Source organism: Rhyacophila brunnea, unplaced genomic scaffold (assembly GCF_057557595.1).
Source record: "Rhyacophila brunnea isolate RB1 unplaced genomic scaffold, BYU_Rbru_1.0 scaffold_11, whole genome shotgun sequence".
Taxonomy (NCBI): Eukaryota; Metazoa; Arthropoda; class Insecta; order Trichoptera; family Rhyacophilidae; genus Rhyacophila; species Rhyacophila brunnea.
This window is the reverse complement of record NW_028232763.1, coordinates 29,290,156-29,309,259: the sequence shown is the minus strand read 5'-3', so window position 1 is coordinate 29,309,259 and position 19,104 is coordinate 29,290,156. Positions and strand designations below refer to the sequence as shown.

Here is a 19,104-nt window from a genome sequence, read left to right as displayed (position 1 = left end):
TCCGTTAATTTACTACTTATGGACTTCAGTGTTTCATTCATTTGTGTAATGAAATAAAATAAAATTTTCTGCATATTTAACTCAGAAACGGTAAAAACTGGACTTCCGTGGTTTACCCTCTAACTACAGAATAAAATAAATATTATATTATGATATAAATTAGGGAATATTATTTTTTTAGTATATATTAAGGAAATATTTTATTTGCCTGGCCACCCACTGTCAACTGTCAACCAGCGACGCGATTTGATTATCGTTTTTTTTGGCAAAAACAGAATTTAATACTTCCTAAAAATGGCATATTATAGAAATTCCTATTTGCCAAACTTATCATTAAATGGCATGTATGATGTCAATACAAAATATAAAAAAAAGTTTGGTCGTTTGAAAAACAAAATCAAATATTTAGTCATTGTATGTGTTAGGTTATGTTTTTTTATGAATATTAATGTATTATGTCGATGTATTTCAGTTCTAATATCATGTATGTCAATAGGAAAACGCTGCCCTATGCGATCAAGTAGTGCAAATGCAAGAGAACGTATTGGTGGTCAAAGAGGAACGCAGATTCTTGCTTAGGAAGTTATTGGAGTATGAGGGTGATCTTGAACCGTACCAAGCAAATCATAGAAATTCTGTATCCCCAAGTACCAGTTACTCAGATCATCAACCACCAGTAAAAAAAACGAAAAAGAGATCAAATTCAGACGCACAAGGTAATAACACGAATATAATATTGTAATTAGTTACGATACCTACTGTCAACCTGCAAATAGCTAAATTTACCTGTATTTCGGCAAATTTAAAAATAGCCTTTTTAGTTTTTAATGATAAACTACAACTGTAAGCCAAATATAAGTAGCAGAGGGTTGGAGTGGAACCTTTTTTGAGTTGTTCCGGTCTTGGACCTAATACTTGCTCCAGCTCTGCTCCGCTCCGGGCAAAAAGTTTTAATATGTATTTTCATTATTACCTACTCTATTAAACAAAATTGCTGACAACAATAATCGTCTTTCGTTATCTGCCTCTCTTCACTTAGAATAATTACTTTTAGTACTGAAAATAACCACACAACACTCGCTTGGGTAGTGGCAGTGGCGAAGACTCCATACTAGGCGATTATTTAAAGCCTACCTTCTTAAGAAAAATATTTCTTAATTGCATATTGACATATTTATATACTTAATCACTCATTATTTTATGTTATATAAAAATAATTTATTTTGCCAACGAGAGATGTCGTATATGTAGGAATGTATTACAGTATTACACAGTTTACAAAACAACTGCAAAGGTATTAAAAAATATACCACAGCGCGCCGTAAATAAATAATAAACACCTCGACGTAAATAAATCTCCGATTATGTGTGAAATAATTCTGAATTTTTTTCGTATGGACTTTACGTCTTGTAACCTCAGGAAGTCTGCTGATTTGTACGAAATAAGGTAAGCTCCTATCGCAGAGCCTAACCCCGCTTTCAAACGGGATACCGGTGTCGCGCTTGTATATAATAAGGAGGTCTTTGTATTCAAACAAAAGGGTATTTGTATTATGTTTATGAACGTCCCGAGCTAATGAGTCAAAGCGTGTATGGTACACTTTTCCATCGGCCGCTACATTCTCAAGCCGCCGGTACACATGTTTTTATGATCGCAGCCAGTTTTATGTTCTAATTTATATCGCGAAATTATGCGTTGACTCATTACCTCTGAGCCTTCATAAACATAATACAAAATCCCCTTTATTCGAATACAAAGGCCTCCTTGTTATATACGAGCGTGACACCGGTGTCCCGTCTGAAAACGGGGTAAACATTCGCGCATAATAATGTTGTCACGACTGCGCACTTTGTCCAAAATCATTAATAATTAGATAATTAAAAAAAAAACAACGGCGTTTAATCGAATATTAATAAATAAGTAAGTATAGATTTGTTTTTATAAATAAAAATAAGTTTTATCTAATGATTTTTGATGGGTATACATGTTTTGAAAAATACGTAATTTAAACACATCGCTCATTTTTATGTCATCAATGAGTTTTTGAAGTGTCATTGAATTAGTGTGTCGTTGTCATTTACTAGTGTGTACCTATTCATTAGTAGTAAATATCGTACTATTCTCGTAAGTATACCTGACAAGTGTGCTCTTTTTATCAGATCTACACAGCCTACCTCTTTCCAAAAGTCACCCTTTGCCACTGGGTAGTGGGCATACTAGGTACGACTAGACGTGCCGTTTGAATTCGTCTTTGTGTCAAATACCTATATCTTCATTGGATTTTAGAACAAAAATTTAATACTTTTACGTTCGGAGCAGGGGAGCGCTACAAATTTTCAAAGGTTTTGGGTTGTTTTTCATTAGGTTGTTAGGTTTTTGGTCTCAAAACACCTTAACCACAATGACGATATTGAGTACAATAGCTTTAACCTTTTCGTCCGATATTGACACATTCTTTTGGTGGCGATACTGATTTTGTGATTTTTTATGAAAAATCCTTTGCCAACAAGCATCATTTGATATGGATACTTGCAAGTATCAGTAGTTTTCTTTCAAGATGGTGGCCCTACTGTCCAACAAGAAGATTTAGGCACAAGCCAAAGGCGCTGACGTCGACTAAATGGGAGGAGCTTGTTAATTCACAGTTTTAACACGGAGCCAAGAAATTCTTGTTGGACAATAGTAACGACATGATTAGAGTGTTTGTTTATCCAGAAAATCTTAGAAATCCCTATGACTTACCTCTAACAAAAGTACAGATAGTAGATGCACGCATGAGAAACTATCATAACTTCCATTTACTCTAGTCCTAATATAGATGTATTAGTGCAGCGGTGGCAAATCTATAGGGCACATGGAAATTCTACTGACACACAAAAGAATCATAGATAAAATCGTTTTTATATAAAGAGATGATTCAAAGATTCCAAGTGCATAAAATGACTGCAAATTAATGTCTTCCACACAAATTTCCTGAGAGTAGGATTTATTATAATACATACATACCGTTTTTTTTATATAAATCAGTTACATCTGTGAATCTTGTCATGCAGAAACATGTCTGTAGTCCTGTGAAAGTTGCTCCGATCTCATTTTTTACCTGTGTTACTTGTTCCCTTTTAATCCTCGAATTCCCATATATATACTCGTATATTTAAAAAGAGAATGTTAGTCTTCATTCCCGTTTACAATTGGTACAAACTGCATTTGTTGACAGATGTGGGCGAACGGCCATCAATATTATGAACGAGCATATGATTTAAATGGTTATTGTTTTAAGTAAAAGTTTTTTTAATTCCCTCCGACGTGTAGTCTTTACCATTGGTATGCAACTGCAACTCTTATTGGCAAATCGATATACAAACTAATCTTCTTTCGACCATGTCCGATCCTAATAGAATCATATTGACCTCCACAGAGTGGAGGCTTGTATTAACAGATTTTGTTTTTACGAGAAATGGATATCAGCCACTTGCTCAACCTGTTAGCAGTGGCGAAGGGTGACTTTTGGGAAGAGGTAAGCTGTAGAGATCAGAGAAAAATAGCACACTTGTAAGGTATACTTACAGGAAATAAGAAGATAATACTTACGATATTAGTACTGATGAATAATAATATGTGCACACTAATGACAACGCCACACTGAATCGTTGAAATTTCAATAGCTCACCGACGGTATAAAATTGAGCGATGAGTTTAAATTATGTATTTTCATAAACATTCATACACGTAACATACGCCCAAAAATATATCATTGGTGGCTTTGAAAAAAGCCGTTGTTGTCATTTTGCCATTCAAAACACTTCAAGATATTTCAGTAGGTAATTAATATAAAGGCTTACTATATGATCATTTGTACTCTAAGTCAATTCGTCTGTTTTTCTGCATAAATTTTTTTAAAACATCATCATAAAATGTTTGCCCACGTTTTAATTTAATTAATAATTCTTTTTCAATAGCTATAATTGAAAGATTCGATAATCTAGTTTGATTTTGAGTATATCGACAATATGTGTGGACACGTTTTAGAGTAGAAAAACTCCTTTCTGCCGTCGCTGTCGTGGTCGGTAGCGTTAAAAATAATTTGACTAGTTTATAAGTCTGTGAGAAAGCTTCCACTAGACATTTTTTGTTTTTAAAATATTCGAACAACTCTCTTAAATTTGAATCTTGAAATTCTGGTAAAGAATAAATGACTTTAAGTTCGTTTTTCAATTGACTTGAATCAAAAATACCAGAATAACTGTTTTTCAGGGATTCAAATAGTTTATCTGGAAATTTTCGTTTAAACGATTTAAATAGCGTCGGTTCAAGTAATTCTAAAAAATTTAATTTTTCAAATGAAACAAATCTATCGTTCATTTGCATTAAAATGTTATCGCAAACCTCCTTAAAAATGATTTTAAAATATTGCTCATCATTTAATTCATTTCTGCGACGTTTTTTTGGTGGTTCACAGAGGTTTTTATATTTATTATATAAATTACTAAAACTATTTTGGAAGTCGGTCTCTAACCATTTTTTAAATTCGTTAATTTTTTTAATGGAATAAGAAATGTTTACAGTTCTACTTTGAATAATTTTAAATAAAATATCCGTTCGGGCATAGATTTCGGAGAATATTCCTAAGTAAAAGTTAAATTCAAATTCTTTAAATTTACTATCATAAGCATCTGCAAAGGTTAAAGAATCTTCATCCCATTTAGAAGAATTATTCTGTATTGTCTCGAATGTCGTTATGAAATCAGATCTATTGTCATGTATTACATTAAGTATACGAGAGTGGTAGTGCCACCTGGTCGATGCAACACTTGGAAGACGGCGATCCATTATTTCATTGAGCAATGCACTTCTCTTTGTAGATGTATTAAAAAAACTCACTAATTTATTAATGTGTCCAAAAAATTTTTTACATTCCGCAACATTTTCAACGGATCTAGATAAAACTAAATTTAAAATATGAGCATGGCACGGTACAAATATGGCCATAGAACATTTTTCTCGAACTTTTGATTGAACTCCGTTTAATTCTGAAGACATTACTGCAGCCCCATCATAACTTTGCGCTACCAATTTTTCACTACAATTAAACTTTTCTAATATGGAGAATACATGTGAACTCAAAACAATGGCAGTTCTCTCTGAACTTACGTCTACATAACCTAAAAATCGTTCTTCTACAGAATTATTTGAAACGTATCGCAAAATGGTTGTTAACTGTTCACGGCGACTAATATCTGGTGTTTCATCTATCATTATAGAAACAAAACTAGCTTCTGCAATTTCAGCCTTAATTTCTGAAATAATTACGGATGATATTGACGAAATTAAATCATTCTGAATCTCACCTGATAATCCAGAAAAGGCGCACGAAGATTTTAATGAATTAAAATGTCCTTCAATTACAGAATCGTAAGATGATAATGAGATTCTATGAAATTTCCACGATTATTTGATGATTCACTTTCATCGTGTGCTCGAAAAGATAATTCTTGTTTACCCAAAAAAATTGTTGTATCTATCAATCTACGCATTATATTAAGGTTTCTGTCGACTTTCTCATTGTGTACTCTAGCAATTGCCTTTTGTTGTTTATCAACGGCAAATTCGATTCTAGTTTTACCAAAAGATTCCAGATTTACGATTGAATGTAAATGTTTTTCTGTAGTCACATGTTTTACCACTGAATTTGTCAAATTATTTAAATCACTTATACCAGAATAATTCCACGCAGACTTATCTGTGGCAAATAGCATACATGGCCAACAATATAGTTTATTTAATTGACAACTGCCAGTCAAAAACGAATATTTGTCATATAAATTGTTGTGGAAATGTCTAACATAAGTTTTTTTTGCTGTATGCAAATTTAAATGAACGGTTGATCTTCCAGCTTTGATAATTTCTGATTTTTGGATAAACGTCAAACTTGAAAATGATATTTTTAAAATTTGATCTGTACTACAGCAATGACCAATTTCAGTTGGAAAACTAGACATTTTTACAAATAATTTGTATTTGAAGCACTGACGAATGACTTAGGGTACAAAAAAAGATAATCTATCCACATTCAGAATACAATAAATCACAGAATTGTCTCACAAAATAAAACTATACCACTATGTTTTGAACAACAATCTGACTGAATTAAAACGATATAAATTATATTTGTCTATGACTGAACTAATCTAAATAATTATCACGAGATACAATTATTTGTTATTTTTAAAATCAATTAATAATTATATCTGATTGAACCCAATAGACATTATTTTTTTAAATCATCTTATTTATTTATTATTATTTAAAGCGGCAGGCATAGACAATAAACTTTGCAAAAAGAGTTGGAAGGCGGTCACTCGAACGCTTCCAAGACGTGATAACATTTGTAGACTTGCTCGAAGAGATGAGTCATAAAAGGTATAGAAAACAATTTTCGATTATGAAGTCAATAATCGACAATCGTCATTCAAAGAAAAACAACAGATGTCGTTACTCGCTTGTAATTTTTTTGTTTGATTCTAAACTTGGCTAATTTACATAGTCTACATTCAAATTCACACAATAGATGACTCTTAATATTTTAAAATTTTCTATATATTTTTTTATTGCAATTTGAAATAAATACTTGAAGATATAGTTTTCTTAGAAGGTAGGCTTTAAATAATCGCTTAGTATGGAGCCTTCGCCACTGCCTATTAGGTACCATACTCATACACAAATTAAAAAACAATATGTGTACTTACCAGACCCAGGATTCGAACTTGGGACCCACGACGCTATAGGCCAACGCTTAAGCCTCGCGGCCATCATGAGTATGAAACAAACTAATAATGGTTATCAATTTCCAGAAGGCAAACCAGCAAAAACTCGGCGATCCGCAAAACCACCCGCCAAGCGATTAGTGCAGCCGATACCTCTGGATTCCTTAGGCAGACCTATCTTTCCGATATGTCTAGGAGGATTAACAGTGCATTCCCTCGGTGAAGTGATCTCTGATAAACCCATGTACCACACGGAGGACTTGATTTTCCCAGCTGGATTTGTTTCGACCAGAGTGTACGGAAGTCTGCGCGATCCCCAGAAGAAATGCGTTTACACATGTAAAATTAGTGATGGTGGAAATGTACCGCAGTAAGTCATGATTTTACTACATTAATATAAAATTTGTTAATTAGAGGTAAATTTAGCATAAAAGAAATGAGGATATGTTACGAAACTACAGATAGCAGTGGCGAATGTTGGAGGTAGGCTATTGAGATCTGACATAAATAGTGCACACTAAACTTTATCAGTTATACTTATTTGTTTTCAATGACTATGAATTCTAAGAGCCAGCTTAACATTCAATACATAGTAGGTTGATCGCATAGGCAAAATTTTCACAAAGAGGCCTCTAAACCTGTAGGTGCCTCGGGCCTCCACTGCTTATATTACAGTACTCTCTCAGTAATCCGCCACCCCAAAAACCAGACAAGTGTCCAATTAGTGAAAGCGGCAGATTATTAAAACAGGTATTTCATAAAAATAGTTTTTTTGAGAAATTTGTACTAGCAAATTACGGTTTTATTTATAATCAAAATCAAGTACGCGATGAACATACGTTTTATGAAGGAGAAGTTTCCAAAATAAACCCGTCTCATCTGCGTTGTATACTTGTACGCGGCAGACTACTGAATTTGACAATTGAATACCGGCGAATTATAGAGCTTGATTTTGTGCTTTCAACTAGTAAAAATAACGGTGGATTATAGTAGTATCGGATAATCGAGCGGCAGATTACTGAGAGTGTACTGTATAATTAATATTTTTATAACATTTTTTGTCCACTTGGATTCGAAGGGTTTATTACAAACTTAATCATTGTTCGCCTAATTTTGTTTGATTTGTTTAAAATTATTCTTGATGGAAGTTGATTTTGCTAACTCCAAAATGATTTGCCACTTTTTTTCTCGCCAGATTCAACTTTTTTTATGATCCACATTATTACAAAAATACCAATATTATTTTGTTGACAACTTGACGGTAATAGATAGCAATAGGACATAATAAAATATTCCTATCAAATACTCTCACAAGAAATGATTCCCACGTGCGAAATTTACTAAAGCACTGGGTCGTTGCTTGATAAAATACTCCCCTTCCATTTCTAGTCTGCCAATCCACAATTTGCAGTTTTATAAATAAAACGACTATCAATGTTTATTTATTTTTACTCTTGCATTACATTTTTAAGTATTTAAAAGATTTTTTTGTAAGAACTTCGTAGATAATGAATTTTTTTCAAAATATACATACATACAAAATCATTCTCTCCATTGCTCTTTAGTGCACTAATATTGTGTTTGTGTTCAGTTTTGAGTTGAAATTATTGTGTGAATGATCATGGATATTAAACAATTTTCCAGCTATTTATATTGTTTCTCTAACTTTTTATTATTACTCATCACAATGAAATTAGGGTTTTGATGGTAGTTGTCGATGCCGATTATTTGAATGTATTTTTTTGATTCTTTCAGATTTGAAATTGTCGCCGATTCAGATCTGGACTCTCCGATAATCGGCACATCGCCGAACTTCTGCCACGGCATGTTACTTCAACAGATAAATGGCAAAGCTGATATCAGAAATTTTAGTATCACACCGAAAGGTGCAAAGTTTTTTGGCCTCTCACACCCTACGATATTGAATCTTATACAAAGCTCAATGGGTGCCAGGAAATGTATAAATTACAAATGGGGAAAGTTCGAGGTGATTCGCAATTTCTTTTCAAACCAACAATATCACAATAATATTCTTCCAAGACTAAACATTCTCAATATCATTTTTGTTGCAGGTTTCAAAATCTGGGGAGATTTATACAGGCGACGAGAATGATCCTACCATTAATTTTGAAAAACTTCAAAGGTGCATCATGTTGTCCGCTTACCATACAATGCCAGAAATAAAGGAAGAACCGCCAGACGATATCTTGGATTATTCAGAAACACATTGACTGGCTTTACAGCATAATGTATAGTGAAATTAATAAGTATTAAATGAATGATGGATCTAGTTTTACTATATTTAGGAATAAGAACTCATAATGAAATGTGCAGTGAAAGTGGAGTAATTTAAAGAAAATATTGTAATAGAAAATTCAGTAGATTGTGATTGGAACACTGTCTAGCGTCTTGTCATAAATAAATAAGTAAAAAAACAATTGTCATTATTTGTTTTATTAAACTTTTTTTAACACTCTTAAAAATGTAATAACAATGTGATTTTTACACAGATGGCATGTGTAAATCTAATATAGAATGCGATTTGTACAAAAAATCATTTAGCATTGAATTCTAAGTACTTCAATATATATATATCATAATCGTTCAAAAAAATTCACAATATGTAATGCAATTTTTCAAAAAGAATTTATTCAAATTACATTTATCATATTTCAAGACTGTTGCGAGACTTGCATAGAATTTATTGACTGAAATTAACGTCATGGATTGCTCTGAGATAAACAATAGGTATATGTATAATATTGTGTTTATACTTCAATATTATTTATTATTTTTGTATTAATATTTTGTCAAGTAATTAATTATAATGAAACAAATACAGAAGTCATAAGATTGTCTCGTATTAAGTATTGCTACAATTATTTTGTTTTACCAGTTTTCTATCATCTATGACTTCTATTTGAATCAACGAGTAAGACATGTTTATATAATCACTTTCAAAATTGTATGGTTGCCTTATAAACTATCTCGCGGAATCGTTTGCACATTAAAAATATACATATAATAGCCATGTCGTACAAAATACAAAAAGCCCAGTTGTAAAAAACATAATCAACTAATTTAACAGCCTTGTATACATAACATAGATCTAAACTTCACCATATATTTACAGTACTAAAATAAATATCAACTACAATAGTTAGCGACTCGTTTTTACTAAAATTATTACTTTTATGAGTATAATATTGTTGGTATCAAACAATAATATAGATTAGCGCTTAACAGTTGGCCTTGCATGATTGGTTACATTCAACAAAATTTCTATTTGCACTCTTAATAATATTGCTGCCACCTTAAGACAGAGTAGCAAGAATAAATACCCTTAACAAATTACTTGTAAACATGATTGTTATCACAAAAGTTATTATTGATAAGGTGACTGAAAAGTATGTTCTTTTTTTAATGTATTATGGCAAATCGAAATAGTTACTTTGTATTACTTACCATGATCAAAGCAGAACCTCTATTGACTTCTAGTCAAAATATAATAATATGTAAACAAAATCACTAACCAGGTAAGGAACCGATTATTAAAACTGTCTTCGATTATGATCAAAATCAGAAGAATAAGGCAGTGTGATGTTTAATTTAATTCTGAGTTACATACTCCAGAAATCTGTATAATATGGACTCGACAAATTATACATGCAGGAATTTAAAATTACTATTATAAAGGTAACTGGACATGGATGGAAGCCAAAAGCTTATAAATTACGTAAATATAATGCAATACATTTTCTCGTAAAACAGTTAAGGTTCAAATACGTTATGATCACGCTATGTGCTGTCACAGTAAGTTACTGCAACGGGAAAAAAGTATGTAATGTCGTTTTTCTTGGTATTTAAAATGTTATCAGACTGATGCTCCCACCCCGTAGCACATTTTGAACCTTTAAACAAACATTGTAGGTTGGCATAATCTATCTAAATCACCAGAACAACAATGAGGTTACCTCACGCATACCACGCTTCATCAACTGACTCATGGCATGACTCAATTAACATTTTTTATTATTTTCTACATGCCTACACATTTTCGACTCATGTCAAAATTGCGTGTTCTTTGTTTTTAGTGGTTTCCTCTATGGGTTTTCTATTAAATTATTATGTACTATCTATGGTCTGCAGGTTGGGTTCTTATCTATGGATGCAATATCGCAAGAAATTTTAATGTACGCACACGTAGAAATTGTTAAAATATATTGAAATACGAATACATTAGAGTTGTCACTCTCCATCATTGCATTTATAGAGATAGTGATCATTCAAAATATTCTGCGGAATGACGAAACCATAGACTAAATTTGTCGCCGTACCAGCATGTGACAGTACGTGACCTGATCATAATGTATTTGAACCTAAAATTTATTTTCTTGTCATAATTCATAAAATGGGAATGATGGGGGAGCTAGCTATCAGAATCATTAAAATATACATAAGTTTTTTTGTTGCATTTGAACCAAGTCATCTCTGGGTCTGGGTGTGCGCAGTTACTGGTACACTCGAGCCAATTGTGCGGTTAAATATACCATTTGATATGGCAATCACTGGCGAAAACAGCTTCAACGGAAATTCACTGTGAAATAATAAGAAATTAGTTCATTCTTCACTTATTAATCATGATGTGTTTATAATAAAATCACAATCTTCAATTATAAACAGATAGTATGAATTATTAATAGTCCAATTGAAAATAAATTGACTGATAACCTAACCGAAACGATGTCAGAAAAATTTATCCTTACTATTTTAAACATACATTATAAATTATATATTTAAATTAAATAAATTTAAAAACACCGGAAACAGATTTTATTATACAAATCGATTAAACACCTCATGGAATAAAACATTATGTCAAAATAGTGTTTTCCATTAAAAAAAAACGGTCAATTTTCTTTTGTAATTTTTTATCCAAAAACAACTGAAATAAACTATCAATGAGTACTTACAACTAGAGTTGTAATTGTATTACACGTGTTTCAAACATCAATGCATGTCTAGTTGGTGTATCATTACATTTCTATACAATACTGAATATGACCTAATGTTGAGTTATTCTTTATGTTTATATTATGTGTGGACACTACATAGAATAAAAACACAAACCTTAAATTTAGATTATTAAAAGGCTTAGATAATATCATACAAAATCTAGACGTGATAGGTGATTGTAGTATGTAGTAGCATTAAAAAGTTATTTGAATTGTTATTTTCTGATGTGTGATAATTTTTGGTCTCGTGAAAAGTTTACATTTTTGAATTGTTATTCCAGGAGGTAGTAGATAATATTGTTATCTAAATATACTCGAGAACTGCTGTTGATAAAAACTAAAAGTGACGCAGCTTAGAACTTAGCTAGCGGAAGTATGTCATATTAATAATTACATAATATTATAGTGGTGTGACGATTTGAGAAAGCCTTCCACAGTAACATAAAAAGTAATATTATATTAATTTCTTATCTCTTTACATTCTAAATGTAGCTTTTATATAAAATTTAAAATATTTACCTTGAACCTGTCACGGGGCTAGCTTCATTACCACTTAATATAAATAGTGGGAATAAAATTGAAAAAACGCATCCACTGAAAAATAAATAAAATTGTATAAGTAATACATTTCTACATACAGTAGAACCTAAATATAGCGGACTTATGCGAGTGAGGGTGTGTCCAATAAAGCCGAAAATCTAATATATAAAAACACAAACAAAATCCTGTTTATTTGTCTTCGGATGATATCGAGTGCTTAAAGTCAAACAACGTTATCTACAAAAGAGTGTTTTTTTTTTTTTTTTTGAGAAAACGTTATTTTACATTTACATGATAGTCAAACAACGTTATGTCAATCTTTACTAATTTCTTATTAAATCGTCAGTAAAGTTTAACGCTAACTACATAAGTTACCCTTGTTTTCATATGTTTTTAAAAATATCCCTATAAATTTTAACATCATCATAAGCAAGATAAATGTACAATACACAATAAATTATAAAATATTAACATTAGGTTTTATAATAAACATTTCCCTGGTTGAGTTACAAGAATCTAAAATAACGATTTTTGGCTCTCCTGTAAAGTTGCACTTTTGTAGATAGTGTTGTTTGACACTAAGCCCTCGATATATCCAGACACACCCGTTGTGGAGTGATGTTAATGTTCAATGTCGACACGCATGTTTTCGGTAATCTCGCTTTGAAAAAGGAATCAAGTTTTGTATACACTTTTGAAGTCTGCTCTCACAATCAACTCTCTAAAATTACGAAAATGCGTGTAATTGAAATTCGTTATCTGACAAATGGTCAATAAATGATATTAGATTATCATGCGCAGAATATTGTTTACAAGCGGTGACATTTGGATTTAAGCATGCATAACATTAACAGGATGTTTTTAACGATTTTTACATTTGACCGGATATTTTATCCGTTATATAAGAAGTCCATTATATCGAGATTCTACTATACTGTATATTGGAGGATCGTATTAAGAGAGAATAATCTTCAAGATCGCAAAATAAGAATGTGTATAGTAAGATATAAATACTTGTGTCCGGAAATTTGTACGTATGCAGTTCGCCGTATCACACTTCACCGTGAAATGTTGTATCAGAAATATAAGACCGTCCAACCTCTTTGGGTCGCATAGTAATGACATAAAATTCATGTCTAAATAAAACACGGTTCTTGTCGGTTTACACTTTACAGGAAGCCAACAGCAAACAAATTTTAAAAATAGCCGATATACTAGATTATTTGTTAGGTTAGGTTTTCATTCTTGAATTCATGAATTTTGCCAAAATCAGCTATAAAAATTAATTAATGTTCATATTGAATCTAATAAAATTGGAGACCGTATAGTATACAGTCATCTCTTTCCGATAAGAAAGCTCACAGCAAACTGTGCCGTGGTGAAATGCTTTACGTACAATTTACATGTAACCATAAATACTTTCCAAGTGATAATAAGTTAAACTCACCTAACAATGTAAGAACTAGGCATTTGAGTTAGAATGGCTAAAGGCAATCCAAATCCAATGAAATATGCCCAATTGTTTTCAATAAATGTCAGTCTTTTGTGTAATTCCCATCCCATATTAAACCATTTATATTCAAAAGAATACAACGAATATAATAAACAGATATGAATGAGACACAAAAACTCTCCCAAAAATGGGATCGGTAGCATATTCACCAACATACTCTGAAACAAATAAAAAATCGATGAGCAACATTGCATGTTTCATTAATAAATTTCCATTATAAAAATGCCACACATGTATTTTTCACAACACAATTATGCAAACCTCAAATATAAATAATATGTAATCACCTGTACTAAAAACAAGGCTTGTACTAATACACTGAAAAGCGTGTCGGCAATAAGTTTGCTAACACTTGACATCATCTGTGGCCGTCCTCTACTATATCGATACGCAGAATCTGCAATATCCTGAAAAAATAGCGTTTGAATTAGGTTAATTAATGCTTAAATTATTATGGTTGCTGACGTCTGACGCTGGGCGTCTGACAACTGTTAAATTTTGACATTATAAGCATGTTGAGTATTAGCCCCATAAATGATTTTTTCACGCATGACAGTTTCTTATGTAGTTTTATGAGAGTGATGATTTTAGTTCCCAAATTCAGTCAGTGGCTAACTTTAAGATAAATTTCATTTTAGTTAATTCAATCGGCCATTGTGAGTATAGGAAAAATTTGAATCTGATACTGCATTCTAGTAAAAATGTACTAATATGACTAGTCGTTCGGCCAAATTTTGAACTAGGCTATCCCATATACAAAATCACAATAATAGCCAACAATTTACTGCGTACTGACCACACTCAGCGGAGAATACATACCGGTAGATCTTTAAATTGCTATTCAGCGGTGGCTGTTCACAGTAGATTTTTCATTGTATTTCCGACCATGTCCGATCCTAATAGGATCATATGGGCCTCCACAAAATGGAGGTTTGTATTATTAGATTTTTACGAGAAAAGGATGTTAGCCACTTGTTCAACCTATTAGGTCCATACTTTGACTCATACGCAAATTGAAAAACAATATGACATGTACTTGCCAGATCCAGGATTCGAACCTGGGACCCTCAACGCTTAAGCCGCACGGCCATGGCGGGGTTAAACATTTCATTGTTAGTATATTAGTATCAAATATACATAAATCGATTTTTATGATGTAGGTTTCGTCTATCAGGATCTACAGGCTCTATATAATATATTGGTCTATGGTTCGTATCCAACGGAAGATCAAAGTACATTGATGTTTATATACTAAATAAATAATTACTCAAAGTACAAAGGAAAGAAAACTGACTGAATGAGAATTTATATTCAATTTCCACTAAGTTACCCTCAGTCTACGGCAGTGGTTCTCATGTGAGGCCACCAACATCATTTTCAGTATTTAATTAAATTAACTGAGCAAACATTAAATATGTGTTATTGGAAATGAGCCATGACCAAGTAATTAAAAAAAACACGGTTGATAAATTTTGGTCGAAGTTATATGTTAACCAAGAATCAAGTCAAATCAAAGAATTGGCAACAATTGCTTTATTAATATTGTCGATTTTTCCTACTACTGTATACTGTGAAAGATCATTCAGTGTAATACACTTCATAAAAACAAATATCGAAGCCATCGAAGCAGATGTAAACTTAGAAGCAGCCATGTGGCTCGCATTGGAAAAAAGGAGTATTTGAGGAATTTCCATTTGCATTATTTTTAAATAAATAGATATGTACTAAAATGTTCAAATGTCTTTTATTAAATGGACTTATCTATAAATAAATTGATCCATTTTTTTAGTAAATAAATTTTAGCTTTAATTTTTTCAATCACAACAAAAGTGAGATTTGGTGTGGCCACCAGACGTTTCCATAGAACTGTCAATGTCAATTGTGCGGCCTACAGTATTAGTTTTCTGAATACGATTATTAAGTTACTCACCTGAAACCATAAGCTGTTAACTACTTTACTAAGCAAAAACAATGGCAGAACCCATATCATTCCAAAAATGAGGGAGAGAAATGGCCGCATCCATGACCAAATAGAACTACCAATCCCAGGATTGTGACCAAACATTATGGTGAGTAGATATTTGAGGCATGGCAGTAAACCGCATTCGAAAACGAGAATGCTAAGCCAAAATACACCTCCATTTAGTGCACAGCACTGTAAGGTGCGTTTAAGCACTTTAGATTCTCTGAAAAAGAAAAGATACTTTGAAAAACACTTGCAGGATATTTATATAACTATAGATGTATGATCATTTGGTGTGAAGATCCAACATCTATTAATTTATGCAGAAGGTTGCGTCGTATGTGTGATGTTATTGTTCGGGGCGCAGTAGAAATAAGACACGGCATTGTATTTTCTCGGGTTTATATTGTAGCACTACATTTTAGATTATAGATGTTTGATGCACGGCATTAAAGAATAGTGACACATTGGTATTGATGTTATGTTACGTAAGATTTACATTGTGATTATGATTGTATTGGATATTCACTGAGTTGTGCGTGAATATCTGACTGAACAGTTCTAGGCCCAAATTGCAACTGATTTGTTAACTCTCATTTCCGCTTAGTATTATCGTCTGTGCTATGCAAATGACCCCAGACAATAATATGTCGGTTGTAGAGTCAGGTAAACCTCTACATAACATAAGGTGGCTCATCACCACTTATTGCGCCAACTATATTAATTCCACCCTCATCATCCCAGTCCCACCCTATTTTTTTTTTTTCGACCATGTCCGATCCTGATAGGATCATATGGGCCTCCACAGAGTGGAGGTTTGTATTGACAGATTTTGTTTTTTACGAGAAATGGATGTCAGCCACTTGCTCAACCTATTAGGTCCATACCCTGACACACACAAATTGAAAAACAATTTTTTGTACTTGCCAGACCCAGGATTCGAACCTGGGACCCACGGCTTTGTAGTCCAACGCTTATGGCTTAGTCAATATAAATAACTACCTCGAGTTTAGTGATAATTTAATAATTACTTCACCATGTTCGATCCTGAGAGGATCATAATAATATGGGCCTCCACAGAGTGGTGGCTGTGTTAACAGATTTTTATTTTTACGAGAAATGGATGTTAGCCACTTGCTCAACCTATTCGGTCCATATTCTGACACCAAACACAAATTGAAAAACAATATGTGTACCTATTTACCACACCCAGGATTCGAACCTGGGACCCACGACATTATAAGTCGACGCTTAAGGTGCTCGGCCATCGTGAGGCCGTTTTTCTCAATGAATATGACCATGTCATAAGTTTTTATCGCAAGATGTGTGTTGTCAACAATGCATGAGCATAAACAAAGATTTTGAATCTTCTTCCAGGTGAAGCCTTCTGTTGTTTCCTTATAAAAATCATTGAAGCTAGTTCTGGTTTGACCTCTGCGTCCTAGAGATTCGCCTAATTTTCATATTTAGGCACCATCTCTATAGAATAATGTTTTCTTCAATATATGTTGGTATGATGAATCATAATTCTTAAAACCCATTTATCACCAATATCTATTATCTAATTTTTGTTACCTTTATGTATATCTTTACCTAACTGTTATGCTTGTCCTTAACTCGACGCAGTTTTCGCGTAAGTTAAAAATCAACGAACGAACGAAATCGAATACTTACTCTCGTTTCTTTGATGGATCTTGCCTTACTTTATTTGCATTTGAAACATCTTTTAAAGGCGAGTACCTCCCGACTACTCGTTCATTCATCTGTTTATCTAAATAAAAAAGGACTAGCGTTCCTCGTAAACTGTCGATGAATCCTTTACAAACAGCTACGGATAAACTCTGAAAACAATGGGTTTGTTAATGTTATTATTACTATAAAAACCACCAATTTCGAAGTATTTGTTATAATTATTGAATAACAAGCATTTGATCAAAGTAAAGTATAAAATTATTACCTTTATTGACTCCATCTTAAACAATAAAACTAATATTTTCACACAATTTCAACATACGTCAAATATTTCTATTTATAAAGAATGATAATTGACAGCTCAACCGAACGGATAAACTTTACTTCTTCATAGATAATAGAACTCTTTACTTTAATACGGTGTTGCAAGTTATGTAAATATATGACATCAATTATTTTTGTTGAAATATTTTTATTAGCGCGTAGTATTACAGTATAATACTAATTAATACAGGTATTGCGGGGTATCCATAGACTAATATACTTTTAGGGGTATCTAACGGGGTAGTGCATACGTACCGCACGACACTGTATCCTGATAGTGTCGCATAACCTCTCCTACTCAATTCCTATCTCCACCTCCACGTGGTGAACCCTGGAAGCCTGACCAACTACACCTAAGATCAGGTATCTAGTCAATCCTGGTGGAAGGTGTGGTCAGGACTAACGGAGAAGGAAGAAATGGCCCTCCGAAAAGAGGGTTGAGCGTGGGGCTAACAACCCCATCTTGTAAAAACCCAACTGTTACGACTCCTCAACCAAAGTCTCGGAAACCGGCAACATCTCTACGACGACCTCGCAAACGAAACATGGACTTGATTTTTGGTACATGGAACACACGAACACTGTATAGAAGGGGAGCCCTCAAAGAACTGGTGTCCGAAATAGACAAATATAAAATTAATGTTCTGGCAGTCCAAGAAACTAGATGGCTGGGCAGCGGGACGTTCGACCGAAACTCTCACACGGTATTACATAGTACCTAGTAAGGAGAAGGGTCCATGAATTTGGAGTTGCCTTAATTGTTGACAAAAAGATTAAAGGCAATATTCTAAATTTTACCCCAATTAATGAAAGAATATGACGTGTACTGCTTTAAAAAAAAAAATAACCAACTCAGACTAAAAACTAAATTTTTCAACCTATCGATCATCAATGTACACGGAGAAACAGAAGATAAAAATGACCTAATAAAAGATACGCTCTACAGTAAATTAGAAGATGTCTATGATAAAGCCCCCTCAAATGATATAAAAAATATAATCGGAGACCTAAATGCAAAAATCGGCAAAGAACAAATAGGTATATCATAGGCAAAAACAGTCTACACAATAATAGCAATAATAACGGAATTCGGATCATAGAGTTTGCTATATCCAAAAACATGGTTATAAGCTCGACCCAGTTCCCTAGAAAAGACATACACAAGTAGGCATGGACCTCTCCTGATGGCAAACACCATAATCAAATCGATCATGTACTAATCGACAAAAGGAGTGCCTCTAGTGTAATAAATAGGGCCCGGATTTATATGCTAGTGCATGTTTTGTTAGTGC

General features: G+C 32.9%; 2 protein-coding genes across 3 annotated transcripts; one reads left to right on the top strand and one right to left on the bottom strand.

Annotated features, from left to right (window-relative positions):
* Nucleotides 1–218: 218 nt before the first annotated feature.
* On the top strand, nucleotides 219–9,209 carry LOC147078564 (transforming growth factor beta regulator 1). 2 transcript variants are annotated; one of them, XM_085960507.1, is made up of 5 exons: nucleotides 219–414; nucleotides 497–716; nucleotides 6,853–7,135; nucleotides 8,521–8,752; nucleotides 8,838–9,209. In XM_085960507.1, exons 1-5 carry the CDS (start codon nucleotides 295–297, stop codon nucleotides 8,994–8,996), a joined length of 1,014 nt encoding a protein of 337 aa, XP_085816633.1. In that variant the 5' UTR covers nucleotides 219–294; the 3' UTR covers nucleotides 8,997–9,209. The 2 variants fall into 2 exon arrangements, with proteins under 2 accessions (XP_085816633.1, XP_085816634.1); XM_085960508.1 differs by having other exon boundaries at nucleotides 219–340; nucleotides 8,838–9,208.
* A 978-nt stretch (nucleotides 9,210–10,187) lies between these two features.
* tank (EI24 domain-containing protein tank) lies at nucleotides 10,188–17,889 on the bottom strand. Its single transcript, XM_085960506.1, has 7 exons — nucleotides 17,754–17,889; nucleotides 17,471–17,637; nucleotides 15,764–16,019; nucleotides 14,121–14,240; nucleotides 13,768–13,991; nucleotides 12,300–12,374; nucleotides 10,188–11,362 (listed from the first exon to the last, which is right to left on the bottom strand). The coding sequence occupies exons 1-7, from the start codon at nucleotides 17,766–17,768 to the stop codon at nucleotides 11,251–11,253; spliced, it is 969 nt and encodes a 322-aa protein (XP_085816632.1). The 5' UTR covers nucleotides 17,769–17,889; the 3' UTR covers nucleotides 10,188–11,250.
* Nucleotides 17,890–19,104: the final 1,215 nt, after the last annotated feature.